Here is a 16,675-nt window from a genome sequence, read left to right on the forward strand (position 1 = left end):
CTTTCTTTTTTTTTTTTTTTATTTTTGTTTTCTGAGACAGGGTTTCCTTGTGTAGCCTTGGCTGTTCTGGAACTCTCTCTGTAGACTGGACTGGCGTCAACTCAGGGATCCACCTGCCTCTGCCTCCCGCATGCTGGGATCAAAGGCGTGCGCCACCACCGCCCAAGCCTTCCATTGTCAGATCACCCTAACCTGTTTCACTTTCTAGTCGCCACTGGTTTGTTCCCAGTTTTCTCCCATTGCAAGTTGCACCACAGCCAAGCACGATGACCCAGGCCTGTGGTCCTCGCTGCTGGGAAGACTGAGGTGTGAGGAGCATTTAAACCCAGGAGTCCAAGGCTAGCCGGGGCAGCAAACCTCAACATCTTATCTCAGAGAAGGAGGAGGAGAAGAGGGGGGAGAGAGGAAAGGAGAAGAAGAGGAGGAGGGGGAGAAAATAAAATAGAAAGGACGAACAAAAGGGAGGAACTTTGCCTTGGACATTCTGGATCTCTATCTTTGATTATTTGATGAGTTTATCTGATATATAATTCTAGAAAGGTATGTGTTCATTTTAACATTAAGCATTACCAAATTGTCCTCCACCAGGTGACACTAATTATTCTTAGAGGTTTCTCTTGCCTCACTTATGTAGGTAACTGTGTTTCATCCTCACCTTAGCTGTACAAAAAAATTAGAATTACAGTTCTGGGTCTAGAGAGATGGCTCAGAGGTGAAGAGCACTGGCTGCTCTTAGGGAGGACTGGGGCAGCTCACAACCACCTGGAACTCCAGTTCAGGGGGAATCTGGCGCCCTCTTCTGGCCTCTGCGGGCACTGCATGCACTTTGTGCACATAGACAAATGGAGGCAAAACTTCCATACACACAACATAAATAATAATCAATAAGTATTTACAAAGTAAAAAAGGAAAAGAATTACAGTTCCATCTCCCTATGCCATCCTGACCTTTTATTAATACCTATTATTTGTTAGGGTTAAGAAGAATTTTTTTTTTTTTTTTACTTTTTTGAGACAGGGTTTCTCTGTAGTCCTGGCTGTCCTGGAACTCACTCTTAGACCAAGCTGACCTTGAACTCAGAGATCCTCTTACCTCTGCCTCCTGAGTGCTGAGATTAAAGGCGTGTGCCACCAACCCTTTTCTTTTTCAGATTTTAAAGAGGTTTTATTAGCATATATTTATTATATAATAATAGGGTTAGGGTTAGGGTTAGTTTCAGTTTCTCTACATTCTTTATTGACTGTTAGCATGTCTTCTGTGAAATGTCCATTCAGGTTCTTTGACTGTTTTGACCTCTTTTCTTTTGTCTTTCAGTTATTGACTGTAGGGACTTTTTACTTATTGTGGGCACTAACCTTCTAAATGTACTGAAAGTATCTCTCTGCTAGCTTGTCAGACAGTCTTAACTTTGTGGCATCTTTTCTATTTGCTCGCCGACTTGTGGACCCTTGAAGGTCATGCTTCTCATCGATATTGAGCTGGCTTATATGAATACCAACCACGAAGACTTCATAGGCTTTGCCAAGTGAGTGCTCCCAGGGCTGTGGTGTGACCCTTGTGTGTGTGCACGTATGCATGTATATGTGCACATTGTGTATGTAGATTCCATTTCTGCCAGCTTAACCCTCTAAGTCCCATGCCCCATGAGCAGTGGAGCTGGGCCTTTTGAGAGTTTTGAGACCCCTCTGCTCTCCCTCACCAGTGCTCAGCAGAGGAGCAACCAGATGAACAAGAAAAAGACTTCAGGGAACCAGGTGAGTGGCCCCCGTGCTCCCGTCCGAGGGATGGTGGGTACCAGATGGACTTGGAGCTCTGAGGAAACCCCCTCCCAAGAGGAAGGGTCCACGGGGGCCAGAGAGCCTGTCTGTCATCTGCCAGCCACAAGCTTTCCACTCTGCCTCAGTAATCCTCTCTCCTCTCTCCCCAATGCTTCTCGTGGTTGCTATGGCTACCTCTTTGCAGGATGAGATTCTGGTGAGTACCAGGACTGGGGTTCTCGGCTTGTGCAGTGAGGGGAGGTGGAGTCTCATTGGTGATGGGGATCTGCATGTGGGCAGCGGGCACTGTTTGGCTTGAGCACCTTGCACATACCTGCACATGAATTCCATATCTTCTCACAGGACAGAGAAAGCCCAGCCATGCACACAGTCCCATCCACCCATCTATAACTGTGCACAAGCCAGGCACCTACTGATTGCAGAGCTAGATTACATGGGGATGGGTGGGCCCAGTGCTAGATAGGTGCTCTTTAAACGTCTGTGGGATGAGTGTTTGGGGGATGGATATGAGACAGGCATGTTTTTAAGAAGCTGACAGTGACCTCGAGATGATGAAAAATCATGGGTCCAGTCCTTCCTCACCTGGCTTCCTGCTCCATGCTTCAAATGTCTGCAGAAATGGCACTTAAGTAGTCTTCGCTCAACCCTGTTGTACACACGAGTACTAGAATCCTCTGCAGTTCCCACATGGTTCCCAAAGGCTGTGATTGGTTAAATGCTGTTTCCCATCCAGGCTTGGGTCTTGGTTATTTCCAGCCCCAGGAACTGGGTCCCAGCATACAGTAGGTGCTCAGAGAAAGAAGGTGTAAAGGAACTGTATCTCAGGAAGGCTCAGCTCAGACAGTGCCTGCTGGTCCCTGGACAGGAGTCCAGAATCTGCTCCTACCCCTTGGAGACCTGGACCTATAGACAGGACCCCAGTAGGGCCTCTGAGAGTCCTGGGCAGGATGAGAACCTCTAGTTCAGGGACTCTAGACCTAGGAGAGATAGGTTAGCCAGGGAGAGTGTAGAGGTGGGAGTGGCCAAGAAGAGAATAAAGGCTGCAGACCAGGAAAAGAGTAGCAAGATCTGCAGGCCAGATCCTGGGACAGGAATGGACTCAGTTCCAAAGGCAAGGCACTGAGGAGATCCCACCAGTAGGGTGGGAGAGGGTTGGCAGGGTACCTGACTCCTGTGACCCTACTAATTGACCTAAGCAGTGGTATCACCCTCTGCTGAGACATTGATAGATTGTGTGATTTGAATTCTCAGTGAGATTCTCGGAAGCCTGAGGGGGTCAGGAAAGCCTCAAAGCAAGTTGTGCTCCAGGCCTTCGCCACCAGCCCCAGGCCTCCAGGGATCTCTCTGGATGCTCAGAGAAGCAGCCAGTGAGGTCAGGGCCAGGCAGGGAGCAGAAGCAATCCCCTTCTCCTCAGCCAGTATTACTGCCAGGGCCTGGGCAACGATCCTGCCCTTGGTGGTGGTGTCCCAGGTCTGTGGCGATGTCTGGGGATCAACTGCTTGCCGCCATGAAAATGGGCTCTTGTTGGTTATTCTGAAATTTTTGTAGGAAGTTCAGGCCTGGACATGTGTGGCTCTGCCTCTTCCTGCTGCCCTGAGGACTCTTAGAGCTGTCACAGTTTAGCAGTCATTTATTCATGGCACCAAAGCATTTATCCATCACTCCCTGACTGCCCAGCACTATGCAAGGTGGTAAGGGTCCAGGAAAACTTATGAATTAGCTGGGAAGGTTGTATAAATGGATAATATCCTCATCCTCCTTTCCCCACAGAGAGAGAAAGAGAAAGAGAAAGAGAGAGAGAGAGAGAGAGAGAGAGAGAGAGAGAGAGAGAGAGAGAGAGAGAGAGATTAACATTGCCATCTCTGTTACAGAAGCAAACAGAGGAGACTGATCAGAGGTCATTACTGTACTCATGACTGACATCGGGGGCAGGGAGGGCTGCTCACCATGGAAATCTGAGCTGATACCAAAGGGCCAGTAGGTATATGCCAGGCGAAAAAGGGAAGAGGAGCAGCTGCAGAGTTAGAAACATGTCAAAGTAGATGCTCAAGTGACATGTGGAGTTGCCTTGTCCAAATAGCCGACACACTCTGCTTGCATACTCTTAGCAATGGGGAACTCACTCTGTAGCAAAGCGGCCAGTCTCTGGCTCACACATCCCTGGCTCACACACCTCTGGCTCATACACATCTAGCTCACACATCTCTGGCTCGCATACCTCTAACTCACACATCCCTGGTTCGCACACCTCTGGCTTACACACCTCTGGCTCACACATATCCCTGGCTCACACATCCCTGGCTCACACACCTCTGACTCACACACCTCTGGCTCACATACCTCTGGCTTACACACCTCTGGCTCACACATCCCTGACTCACACACCTCTGGCTCACACATCCCTGGCTCACACACCTCTGGCTTACACACCTCTGACTCACACATCTCTGGCTCACACCTCTCTGGCTCACACACCTCTGGCTCACACATCCCTAGCTCACACACCTCTGGCTCACACACCTCTGGCTCACACACCTGTGGCTCACACATCTCTGGCTCACACCTCTCTGGCTCACACATCCTTAGTTCACACACCTTTGGCTCACACATCCCTGGCTCACACACCTCTGGCTATTAGAAGGCTCTCTATCCTCAGCTGACCTTTGTTTTCCTGTCTTCCACTCTCCACTTGTGGTTCAAACTAGAGCAGGTCTGGCCCCCACCCTCTCTGACCAGTCAGGCCTCAGAGAATTGAGGAGGGCCTTTTGAATGTCTCTTCACTCATCCCAGCCTCTGTGGGGAAGCCTGGCCCCTGCTCACCAACCTCCTGCCCCCCCCCTCGCTCCAGGTCATTCGAAAGGGGTGGCTGACCATCAACAACATCGGCATCATGAAAGGCGGCTCCAAGGAGTACTGGTTTGTGCTGACTGCTGAGAACCTGTCCTGGTACAAGGATGATGAGGTGAGTCAGGGGCCCCTGGTTGCCCAGGGTCAGGCTCGGAGCACACCACCCACTAACCGTGTGCTAGGTCACAGGTCACACCCTAGAGGTCTGAGGAGACTTGTGTGAGGGGGCAGGGTAGGGTATACAGCCAGGGAGGCCCCCCTCATCTAGGCTGGAAGGGGAAGGTGGCAGCCTGGAAGCGCCCTGGAGTGGGCAGGCAGGAGTGCAGGGTGCTGCTCCCTGACACAGCAGCCCAGTGGCCTTCCTGTTTTCTCACTCCAGGGCGTGTCGTCTCCTCTGTGGCCCCTACCGGACCATGACACACACACATCCAGCTGCCAGACACTCAGTTAACCCCTGCCTTCACTACTCTCAATCCCTGCCAACCAAGGCAAACTGCTCAGGATGCCTCCAGGCCAAGGGACTAGCAGCGAGGATGGCCTGCAGAACCACCCCACAGAATAGCCCCCTGCCTCCTAGGGTACCCGGAGGCCTCCACCACTCCCCTCCTGTTAGCAGTCTCCTTTAAGAATGAGTATTTGGCTTTCACATCTGGATTCCAGAGGTGACCAGCGAGAATGGGGGGGCGCAGGCAGACAGGGGGTGTTGTGGTAATGAACTCCAGCTGGCTAAGGAGTGGGGGGAAGGGACCCTCTTCCTCCTGAGGGGGCTGCCATAGGACAGGGTGCTCTCAGTGAGGCAGTGGCATTTGAGAGTGGGGGCCTGTGATTACCATTCCCCCTCCTGGATCACTGTTATCCTTCAAGCCTGCCTTGGGACGGGGCCCCACCTCCCACCTTGGGCGGGGTCCTCTGTCGTTACTGGCGGGGGCGCCAAGCCATCTGGACCTCATTACCCCAACCCTGGCCTCTCCTCCAGCCCAGGGGCCCCTGGAAGGGATGGGATATGAGGTGGTGTGGGGCTGGGAGGTGGCTTCCTACCCTGTCATCCTGGCAATCCCCCTAGACAGCCTCCGTGGGTCTCATGTTCCCATATCTAAGATCCTTTATACAGAGTTAGGGGGATGGCGGCCCCATAGCTGGCTACCCGGGTCTTTTTTTTTCTTTTTTTCTCTTGAGTTTTGTGTATAGATTTGAGTTTAGTTGTATGTGGAAACTTGCTGAGTAGTGTATGTGGTAAGGTGGGGCCTGTGTGTGTGTGTGTGTGTGTGTGTGTGTGTGTGTGTGATGGATGTTGTGGGGGGTGTTGTGAGTGTGTCGTGGGTATAAACACCTAGGTGTGAATTTATGTGCTTGCATGTGACTTCATTGTCTGTGCTTGTTTGTCGGTGTGGGGGTGGGGTGGGGTGGGCTGGAGGAGGGAGTGTGAATGAGGGATATTTGAGAATATGTGTATGTGTTTGGGAAGTGAGGATGGGGGAAGGGAACTTCCCATTGTGAGGCTGTGTGTCTGAGTGTGAGTGCATGCACTTGAGTGTGAATTTGTGCTTGTATGTGTGTCTGGGCATGGATGTGCGCTTTGAAGCTGCAGTGCACAGATGCATGCCTCAGAGCTCTGTTAGTGTGAGCGCTGAAGTGCATTGTTGGGATGTGAATGCATTTTTGCATTAGGATAGCTGGAGTCTGGGCTCGGGCAGTGGTCTGGTCCCCTCTGCCCAAGCCGCATGCCCTTTAGTCTTTGGGTTGGGGAAGCCTCTTGACAGACAGGCAGTCACCCACATCACCAGCTCCGACGACCCCCCACATCTTCCCCATCTTCCTCCGCTGCCCTCCCCCATCACCACAACCTCCCATCTGTCCCATAGCAGGATGGCAGTCCCATAGCTCTGCACCCCCTCCCAGTCCACCCTGTGCCCCCCAGCTCCCTGTCCCAGGTCCAGGCTCTGGTTCTGGAAGACAGCGGGGTTGGTGCGGCTCTTCAGCGACGGTGCCGAGGGTCTAACCCAGCCCAGCCTAACCAATGTGCAGACTACTGTACAATTTGGGAGTCCTGAACAGGTAGTCTAAACACTGGGTAGACGGAGTGGAGGTATCCTTTGGTCCATCCAGGCAGCAGCATCTGTCCATCCGGTAGGAGCTTTGGTCCCATCTCCTGGAGATGCGATGCCCCCAGCCCCAGCTCCCATGTCCCCCAGCCCCAGCCGACCAGCCGTGGTCCCTCTCTGCTCCCGACTCCCCTTCTGCCTCCTTTGACGTGGCAGGGGTGAGCGGGAGCTGGGCTGGAAGGAGGGGCCTGGGGAGGGGGCCGGCAGGAAGGGAGGGCTGGGGGAGGAGGCCACTCCTACCTAGTGTCCAACCCTGAGCACAAGGCGGCTGTGGCGGGCCTCCCTAGATGGGTTCCAGATGTTCCCTGGCCGCGTGTACAACTTCCTCCTCTCCTCCCCCAGCCGCCCTCTGGGGCTCCCGGCCACCCGCCTGGCATAAAGAGGGCTTTATGTGGCTGCATAGGCCAGGCGGGTGTGTGGGGCAGAGGGGTGGAGATGACGCCAGGGTGGGAAAGCTAGATCCTCCTAACCCAGCCCCCACCTGAGATCCTAGGCAAGGCTATGGAGTCCTACACAGACCATCCCTCCTGCATAGGCTCTGTGGTTATTGGGTGGGTGGGCCAGTGGGATACAGGCAGCAGAAACTTCTCCTTCCTGGTGCCCCATCGGGGTGCCTCCTCCCAGGGTCCCTGAACCCTTCCCCTGGGACACAGCCTACAGACACAGACACGTCTGTCCACAGATTTATATAACTTCTTCCACAAAACAACACACCAACATGTCTAGACCACTGCACAAACCGTATGTAAGACTATGGCCCCTTGTCTTCCTTCTGTTCACAGTCGTCACACACATTCACAGTGACAAGCATGGCCATTTTACCACATGGTCCCATGCATGCATACATGTCCTACAGACACAAGTGCACACAACGGTGACGGACTTGCTTGGCCTTGCAACAACCACAGAACCACACACATGTGCTCACTGACATACAATTTCCAGGCTTGTGCTGTGTGTCTGATTGGTAACACATGGATAGCTGGAGCAGGGAGAGGGGAGTGGGCTGAGCCAGCCCTTTGAAGCCTCTGGGGCTAGTCGAGTCGTCCGTCCCCCCCCATCTCTGTAGTCAGGAAATGAAGTCAGAGGGAGCCAGGCTGGAGGCGAGAGAGCCTCCTGTGAGCCATCCCTGCCTGAGGCCCAGCCTGGCCTGTCTCCAGGACTTGCTCACGGTGAGATGAGGGAGGCCTCCTAGGTCTCGCTGCCTTCGCCAGCTCCTTAGGCTGTGGCATATATACAGGGCTGCTGAGATTGGCTTGAAAGCCACAGGGAGGGGTGCCCATAGAGTCAGGGAAGGGACTACTTTGGGTGTTCACAGTCCCAGGTGCTCACCAACAGGGAACACTCTAAGGGATGGAGGCAGGTCAGTGCCAGACTGACCCCTCGTTCCTACTCCTCCCGACAGGAGAAAGAGAAGAAGTACATGCTGTCTGTGGACAATCTGAAGCTTCGTGATGTGGAGAAGGGCTTCATGTCAAGCAAGCATGTCTTTGCCCTCTTCAACACAGAGCAGAGGTACCTGCCTGCCCTGACTGAGCTGCTGAGACCCCGACCCTGCAAGCCCCACACCACGCCTGCTCTGTAGAAGATGGGTGCCCAACCCCAGGGCCTGTCACCAGACAGCTACTAGGTTTCTCCTGAGTGCTAGGCCCATGTCCAGGCATCCTCCCCCCTCCCCCTCCCCTTCTCCTCTCCCCTCCTCTTCCTCGTTCCCTCCCTCCTTTTTTCACAGCCACTTACCCAGTGTCGGCTTGGCACAGAACACTCTGCCAGGCACTAGAAACAAAAAGTCTAAAGCCCCAGTCTCCTCTGGGATGGGCTCTGAAGGGGCCTGAGACCCAAGCCGGGCTGCACCGCCTCACAGTGCGGCCTGCCTTCCTTTGTTTCCAGACAGTCTCATTTAAGTAGTCCAAGCTGGCCTCAAACTGAAGAGTCTCCTGCCTCAGCCTCCTCTCAAGTACAGGCTTTGTCTCCCCCACTGCCCCCACCAACCCCCTGCAGCTGAGGACCGAACCCAGGGCCTTTTGCTTGCTAAGCAAGTGCTCTACCACTGAGCTAAATCCCTCAAGTACGGACTTTAGAGTGTGCTACCATGCCTGACTTCAACCCCTTTCTACACACCGGGCTACTTTCCCCCCTGAAGCATCCTAATGGCCACAGCAGACAGGACTCATTACCAACCTACCTCCAAAATGAGAACAGTGAGGCTTGAAGAGAGGAGAAGCCTTGCCTAGGGTCAATAAGAAAGCCAGGGGTAGATACTAGGCACGAGGACCCGAAAGCCCACACCTCGGAGCAGGGTGGGGCTTTCCCTCATCTTCCCTCCCGCCTACTCCATCTTGCAGGAATGTCTACAAGGATTACCGGCAGCTGGAACTGGCCTGTGAGACACAGGAGGAGGTGGACAGCTGGAAGGCTTCCTTCCTGAGGGCTGGCGTGTACCCTGAGCGTGTTGGGGTGAGTGGTGGTGGAGCGAGGGGAGGAGCCAGCTGCTTTTCCCTCGGGATCCCAGGGCACCAGGCTTTGAGAGGTTCTGAGTCCTTGTTTGACTCACAAAGAGCAAGCTACCTGCATGGATTTGAACAAAGTCCTCTGGTTTCCCCATTTTCCTCCAGTGGATGTTTTATGTACCCCCTTCCCTGCTGGAGGGCGTCTCCGGAACTCTCATACGCTCGCAGCTTCAAGTCACCTTCTCACCTCCCTCCGTCGCTGTGGCGGTGTCTGTGTGTCCAGCTGACACTGCACTAGGGCTCACACTATCCCTCCCCCTCTGTCTATTTCAAATGTGCTCCCTGGTGGTGGTGGCGGCGGTGGCAATGCTGATGTGGCTTCTGTGGCTCTGATGTGGGCCTCCAGGACAAGGAGAAGGTAAGTGTGCCCTTCCCCTGCTTCCTGCCATGCTCCTGGAGCCTGGCTCCAACCCTGGTCAGGTGAGGGAGCTTGGCGATGTTCTTTCCCAATATATGGGTTGAGAAACAGGGACAAATTTTAGCCACTAGGGTCAGAGTCAAGTCAATGCTGAACATGGGGAGTCTGGGGTCCTGAGAGGCACAGTGGTCAGCCCCAGGTGTCCTCAGTGCCTCTGTGGGGCAGACACCCTTGCAGGGACTGAGGTCTTAGTGACACCGGAAGTCTGATTGCACAGGCCTGCCACACCGATGCCCTGTGTTCCCAATGGCAGGCCAGTGAGACCGAGGAGAACGGCTCTGATAGCTTCATGCACTCCATGGACCCTCAGCTGGAGCGGCAGGTGGAGACCATTCGGAACCTGGTAGACTCGTACATGGCCATTGTCAACAAGACTGTGCGGGATCTCATGCCCAAGACCATCATGCACCTCATGATCAACAATGTATGTCCATAGTTGGGGGCGATGCAGGGTGGTTCTGTAGGCGAGCAGTCAGCTGGCTCCTTTGCTTATTATAGTATTTATATACGCACAGGGCAGAGGAACACACGCCACTGTGGTTTGTGTTGGTCATGGGACAGCTTGCGGGGGTTGGTGTTCTCCTTCCACCGTGTGGGTCTCGAGGATTGAACTCAGGTCATCAGGCTTGGCGGCACTTTTTTGTTTGTTTGTTTTCGAGACAGAATTTCTCTGTGTAGTTTTGGTGCCTGTCCTGGATCTCACTCTGTAGACCAGGCTGGCCTCGAACTCACAGAGATCCGCCTGCCTCTGCTTCCTGAGTGCTGGGATTAAAGGTGTGTGCCATCAATACCTGGCAGCAGCAAGCACTTTTAGACACTAAACTATCCCATAATCCCCAAACCCTTAATTTTTATTTACTTATTTATTTTCAAGACAGGAACTCACTATGTAGCTCTGGCTGGCCTTGAACGCACAGAGATTGTCTACCTTTACCTCCCAAGTGCTGGGATTAAAGGTGTACACCACTATGCCTGGTTCCAAAACCCCTAATTGTAATAGTATTTATTTTAAGGCAAGATATCCAAAATATTATTGTTTTGACTTTTGAGATAGGGTCTTGCTGTGGAGCTCAGGCTGACCTCAAACTTGCGGATGACCTCTACCTGGCTCTCTCCACCTCCTGAGTGCTGAGGTAACAGGCCTGTCCCACTATACCTGGCTTCAATGTAGAAAATATTAATTAAAAAAAAGAAAATATTAATTATTAAGATATGTTGCATACTATTTTCCCATTAAGTTTTTGTAAACCTGACGTTACATATCAGGTGGGAATACATCATCTTAATTTGAATTTCAGGGAACTTGCAGTTGAAAAATAGATATGCATACCTAGGTTGACCCAAACATGCATGTTCTTCAGGAGGAGTCAGGAATCTTCACTTTTTGAGATCTCAGGTGCTGCTTTGAAATACACCTCACAGCGCCACTGCAGCCTGTAGCTTAGTGAAAAAGCAGGGCCCCAGGAAAGCAGACGTGGCTTTGAATGCTGCTGGCTGTGCCGCAAATTCCCCGTGTGACTTTGAGCAGATGAACTGCCATCTCCGCATCTGTTTGCTAATGTGTAAAATATGGACGGTAATAATAGAGTTGAGGACGGAATGCTTATGAAGTGGGGAGCAGCACAGAGCCGGGTCCATGACAGCCGTTCAGGAGATTTTTGGATAAGGAGTCAGTGAGATTGGACATCAACATCTCACAAGATTGCCCCAGATTTCTGTGTAGCCCTGGCTGTCCTGGAACTATGTAGACCAGGCTGCCCTCAAACTCATAGAGATCCACCTGGTTCTGCCTCCTGAGCGCTGGGATTAAAGGTATGCACCACCACTGCTGGGCTGCCTGGGGATTTTAATTGGGATTTAAACCTCCACTACACACACTGACACCTTTCACTCAATCCAAGGACACATTATAATTATATATTTATTACTTTCTTTTTTAGGGACTCGGGACATTTTAAACTATCTTCTTCCTTATTTTGGTCCCGAGAAAGGCTCATAAACTTAGTAGGCAGTTGTCTTGGTGACACGTTAGGTTCTAAGTCTCCTCTCAGATCCCAGACCTAGGGTAGGTGACTTCTCTCTCTGGCTATGTATTCTCGTCTGAGAAAAGGACATTAGATGGGGTTTGAAGAGATCTACGGGTTTAGGCACCAAGTAGAAGCAGGCTTTCGAAAGGCCAAACCCCAGCTCTCAGCAGTTCTGGCCAGCAACAGGGTGGCACGGTCATCAGGTTCCAGACTCCTTCCTTCCCTCTGCCCGCTCACAGACCAAGGAGTTTATCTTCTCCGAGCTGCTGGCCAACCTGTACTCTTGCGGGGACCAGAACACATTGATGGAGGAATCGGCCGAGCAGGCTCAGCGGCGCGACGAGATGCTGCGCATGTACCACGCACTGAAGGAGGCGCTCAGCATTATCGGCGACATCAACACGACCACCGTCAGCACGCCCATGCCCCCGCCCGTGGACGACTCCTGGCTGCAGGTGCAGAGCGTACCGGCCGGACGCAGGTACCAGGGCCGGCCCCCACGGCCCCAAAGCCCCCCAGCCCGGGGCCCGCGGGAGGAGGGCCGGGACCGGGCAGTGGCGCGCCCGGGTCTCGGGGGCTCCCACCTGGAGCGAGGGGCGGAGCTTAGAAGAGGGCGGGGCTTGTCGCGGGGCGGGGCTTGCCGTGAGCTCTGGCTGCAGGGCGGGTGGCGCCGCTGGGGGACGGGGCTTAGGCTGCGACGCTGGCCGCGGCCGCGGTGGGCGGGGCTTGCTGCATGGGCGGGGACAGCCTGGGCTGGGGGCGGGGTCCCTGTTGAGGGCGGAACCGCTCATCTCTGCTCCGCGCTTTTTCGGCCCTTGTCGCTCGTAGATCGCCCACGTCCAGCCCCACGCCGCAGCGCCGAGCCCCCGCCGTGCCCCCAGCCCGGCCCGGGTCGCGGGGCCCTGCTCCTGGGCCTCCGCCTGCTGGATCCGCCCTGGGGGGGGCGCCCCCCGTGCCCTCCAGGCCGGGGGCTTCCCCTGATCCCTTCGGCCCCCCTCCCCAGGTGCCCTCGCGCCCCAATCGCGCCCCGCCTGGGGTTCCCAGGTGAGTAGGGGCTGAAAGCAGCGGGAAAGGCCGCCAGGCGGGCATGACTGGGAGGGAGGTGGAGTCGGATTCTAGATCCTTGGCCTAGCGGTGGAAGCGACCCTCTCCATCCCAGGCTCTGGGGTCGGTGATGCAAGGTCAAGGGACCTGCGGTCGCGGGCTGACGGTCCTGCCCCGCAGAGGGCGCTGAGTCCCGGAGGTGGTCGTTTCTGGGGAGGGGGCTCTAGGACTTATACCACTTACCCCCTCCTTTTCAGCACTTGCATGGCGCTTCCTTCTTTTTTTCATTCTCTCTCCATTCTTCCCACACTTGGCATTTCTAAACCTTTGCCCTCCATCCTCCTCGATTCCATTCTCCACTCACCCGCCCAGCTCCGAGTGAGCCTACCTCACGTCTAGGGCTCTGACCGCAGATCCTCTCTTTGAGACGCGTGGATCTCTTCAGTTACATTCAGAACTGCCTTGATACCCCACTTTCCAGCCCTGACTCTTTAAAGCTGTCCCAGGGTGGCGTCCAGCCTCTGGCCCACAGGATCAGGCCAGGCTGTGATTGTGTGACCAGCAAGATGTGTGATGTGTGTGGGCGTGCACACGGGTGTGAATGTGAGAGTGGCGCCCAGGCATTGAGTAGGATCGGAAACTGGGGAAGGGGTCTGGGAATCGTGGACAGTCTGGTGGTCTGGAGCCAGAAGGTGGGTGTGGTGCAGGACAGGGACTGAAGGCTACCCTATTGCCAGCGATCGCTAGGGAAGAGGAATACACTTCATCCCTTGGCTTTGCCTCTTGACCATGACTGGCTTTCCAGTAAGTTCACTCTAATAGGTGACTCAGTCTGCCCAGTTTCCACTGACCATGGTCTCTGAGAAAGATCACATTATCAGACAGGCCAATAGCATCTGTTTGGGAATCTGGATGGCTGAAGGGGCAGAGCTGGGGGTCTAATCCCTATATGAGGCAGGAGTAGGCCTGCTCTGTGGGGCTCTGATAAACTGTAGGGTAAAGGCAAGCAGCGTGTCCTGGGACTGGGAGTCCAGAGATGCTGGTTCACTTCCCTTTAGCAAGCCCTCTTCCCTCCCAGGGCTTCCATTTCCCTTCTCCTAAGTCCTCCGCCGCTTTTCCAGGGCAGGGTCAGATGGAGACAGTGGGCTGCTATATTGATGGTAAACGAGGCTGGCTGTAGAGTGGGTCAGGTTGGAGATGACTTGTGGAGACTCGATGCTGTAGAGGACCGTGGAAGATTATTGGGTGGAGAATGACAGCTGGGTCCTAGAGTGCAAGCCCCTATCCCTTATGGAGCAGTGTGGTAACGCTGTCAGCACGCCAGGCCTGAGTGTGCAGGGAGCTGGTGCAAAGGCCTTCTGTGTGCAGGCGAGCTTCTGTGTTGTGACAGCTCATGCGTGTGCTTCAGTGTGTCGAGTGGCTGCATGTCCCAGATCCGCTGCACGTATTGGCCGGCAATGGTGCTGGGCACTGGGAGGTGGGAGGGGAGATGTATGCGTGTTTGTGGGCATGTGTGTTAGCGTGTGCATGCAGGGCCTTGAGGCCTCACAGCATGTGTGTGCACGCCCAGGCGTGTGCGTGTGCGTGACCCTTAACCCCATGCCTGGCTCTCCTGTGTGTTTGTGAACTGCCCTGTTGATTTCGTGCTGTCTTTCAGAATCACTATCAGTGACCCCTGAGGAGTGTCAGCTACGGTAGGTTATGCTCTCAGCCTGCTGCATGAAGTGTGTCTGCCCCCTCCCTCCTCGCTGCACCAGCTCCATGCTGAGGACAACTTTGGAACCTCTGAGCCAGGCCCCTCCTGCAGCTCTAGACTCCCTCTTCCTGTCCTCTGCCAGCTGACTCTCTCTCTTCCCAGGGAGCCTCGGGACTCAGCGCCCCTACTCAAGGCCTTGCCTAAACTGAGGGCTCTCGGGACAGGTTCCGTGCCCAAGCTGGTAGATGTGGGTGCTCCCTGGAGCTGTCAGAGACACCAGACTCATTGACAGTGTAGGGACTGAGAGCCTGCAGAAGACGTGTGTGGCTGGCCTCTGAAGGGGCTAGAGGCCTTAGGACTTCATCCTCATACCTAGTCTAAACTGGGCTGCCAAGACAGAGCATCCAGCTCACAGCCTGGGAGCATGAGCATCGAAACCCACCACAGAGCAAACACGATAATCCGACAGTAGCCATAGCTGAGCCAGGGCTCTGACTAGTTGATGATTTCAGAACACTTGAACGTCTTTGCCATTCTGTCAGCCCATAACAGCTCACAGACAAGACAGAGCAGCCCCGTTTCCTTTCCTCCTTGATATTGCACAGCTGCAATTAACGGCCATGTCCTCAGCCCCACACAGTGACAGCCCACTAGTCTCTACACTTGGCCTCTTCTCAGAGTGGCCTGCACCTTTTAGCTAATGGCACTACAGTATCCACTGACCTGGCAGGTCAGCTGGAGTCCTGCCTGGCTGGCCACAGGATCTGTGACCTGTCCCAGCTCTTCCCCAGACATTGACGCTCACCCTTCTGCTTTTCCCCAGCAGGAAGGGCCCAGCCTCACCTACGCGACCTGCAGCCCCCCGACCAGCGGAGGCTCCCCTCTTAGACTTATAAGTCTATGGCCACAGGCATCGGCTGTTTGCCTCCCAGCCCCCCCAGGATCCCCTCAGAGGACTCCTGGGCTTTCTGACCACCTGAGGGGCCTTCAGAGCTCCCTCCAGTCGTCCCCTTTAGCTTCGCTCTCCTGGTTCAAGCATTTCTGGCCTCATGGCTGCTACATGGGACTCCCTGAGGCTTGGGGTGGCCCTGGGCCAGTGGGATGGGAGAAACAGTGACCAGAGAAGAGGGAGGCCCTGTGGGCGCATTGCCTGGGTGGTGTATGAGAGGCCGTGTGCGTGGCAAGAGAGGGCCACCCAGCCTCCACCCAGACCGCCTGCTAGTTATGGCCCAGCACCTCCCCTCTTCCCTTTCTCATTCATCACCTGTCTGCCTCTTTTCCGGGAGCCTTGCCCACATCCACACCTGCCTCATCCCCCTGCCTCCGCTGGGGTGGCTGCTCTTCCTTACCAGCTCTCCTTCCTTTTCTCTCTCTGGTTCGTTCTTGGCTTTCTCTCCAACTGCCAGCCGATCGGGTCAGGCAAGTCCGTCCCGTCCTGAGAGCCCCAGGCCCCCCTTCGACCTCTAACCAGATCCCTCCTACTCCTCGGAGACCTCCCCTACCACGCCTGCCTGGACAGCTGTTCTGTGACTTGACAGTGGCCCCCCCGGCCCCAAAGCCTGTCCCCTTCATCTGTGACTTAGTCTGTTGTAGTGGTGAGCTGACACATCCAGACGTGATGTTGGTGAAAACTTGTGCCCCTCTGTGGTATTGCTCCTGCGACATTCTATAAATATCTATAAATATACCTATATATATATATACATATATATGGCTGACACAGCCTGGCCTGTAGTATCAGAATCAACCATCATGCTGTCCTTGTGGAGTCTTGTGGTCCAACTACAAGGGAACGCTGTCACCCTGACACCACCCCCCTCCTCCAATGTGCCACCTCCAGTGAGCTTCCCTGTCCTCTTGGCCTGTGGACGGCCATCCCCTCGGCCATGCCCACCCTGCAGCATGGGGATGCTGCACCAGCAGCTGTACGGTCTGACAGCCACCAGTCCTGCTGTCTCTTGGCTGAGAATAAACCCATTTCTGGATGATGGGGAACTGTGTGTCCTCTGCTGGTTCGGATTCTCTGTGGAGGGAGCTGGGCGGAGGGGAGTGTAAACACTGGGCGCTGAATGCAGGGTGATGTAAGGAGAGTTTAGCAGGACCTCATCCTATGAACCGTGTCCACCATTGGGGGTAGGACCATGAATCGAGGCAGGAGGCTGAGCTGAGGAGGCCTGCAGCCTGAAGGAGAACCAAACAGGTCCAGTGTATGCAGAGGCTGGGAAAAGGGGGACAGAACGGAAAAGGCCTGG

At 54.6% G+C, this 16,675-nt stretch overlaps 1 protein-coding gene across 16 annotated transcripts in view; it reads left to right on the forward strand.

The window, feature by feature from the left end:
• The window catches only part of Dnm1 (dynamin 1), a 45,058-nt gene extending 28,640 nt beyond the window's left edge, over positions 1–16,418 (forward strand). For 2 of the 16 annotated variants that reach the window (XM_052722978.1, XM_052722977.1), the window contains exons 12-23: positions 1,455–1,525; positions 1,703–1,754; positions 1,963–1,974; positions 4,628–4,741; positions 8,134–8,243; positions 9,074–9,185; positions 9,585–9,596; positions 9,910–10,080; positions 11,923–12,164; positions 12,512–12,727; positions 14,385–14,421; positions 15,830–16,418. In XM_052722978.1, coding sequence (XP_052578938.1) covers positions 1,455–1,525; positions 1,703–1,754; positions 1,963–1,974; positions 4,628–4,741; positions 8,134–8,243; positions 9,074–9,185; positions 9,585–9,596; positions 9,910–10,080; positions 11,923–12,164; positions 12,512–12,727; positions 14,385–14,406 — 1,134 coding nt within the window. In that variant the 3' untranslated portion in view covers positions 14,407–14,421; positions 15,830–16,418. Of the gene's footprint in view, positions 1–1,454; positions 1,526–1,702; positions 1,755–1,962; positions 1,975–4,627; positions 4,742–8,133; positions 8,244–9,073; positions 9,186–9,584; positions 9,597–9,909; positions 10,081–11,922; positions 12,165–12,511; positions 12,728–14,384; positions 14,422–15,246 lie in introns of all 16 variants that reach the window. The other 14 variants (XM_052722971.1, XM_052722970.1, XM_052722974.1 and 11 more) reach the window with 11 other exon arrangements.
• Positions 16,419–16,675: the final 257 nt, after the last annotated feature.

Source organism: Peromyscus californicus, unplaced genomic scaffold (assembly GCF_007827085.1).
Source record: "Peromyscus californicus insignis strain IS unplaced genomic scaffold, ASM782708v3 Scaffold_7__1_contigs__length_154581171, whole genome shotgun sequence".
NCBI classification, from domain to species: Eukaryota; Metazoa; Chordata; class Mammalia; order Rodentia; family Cricetidae; genus Peromyscus; species Peromyscus californicus.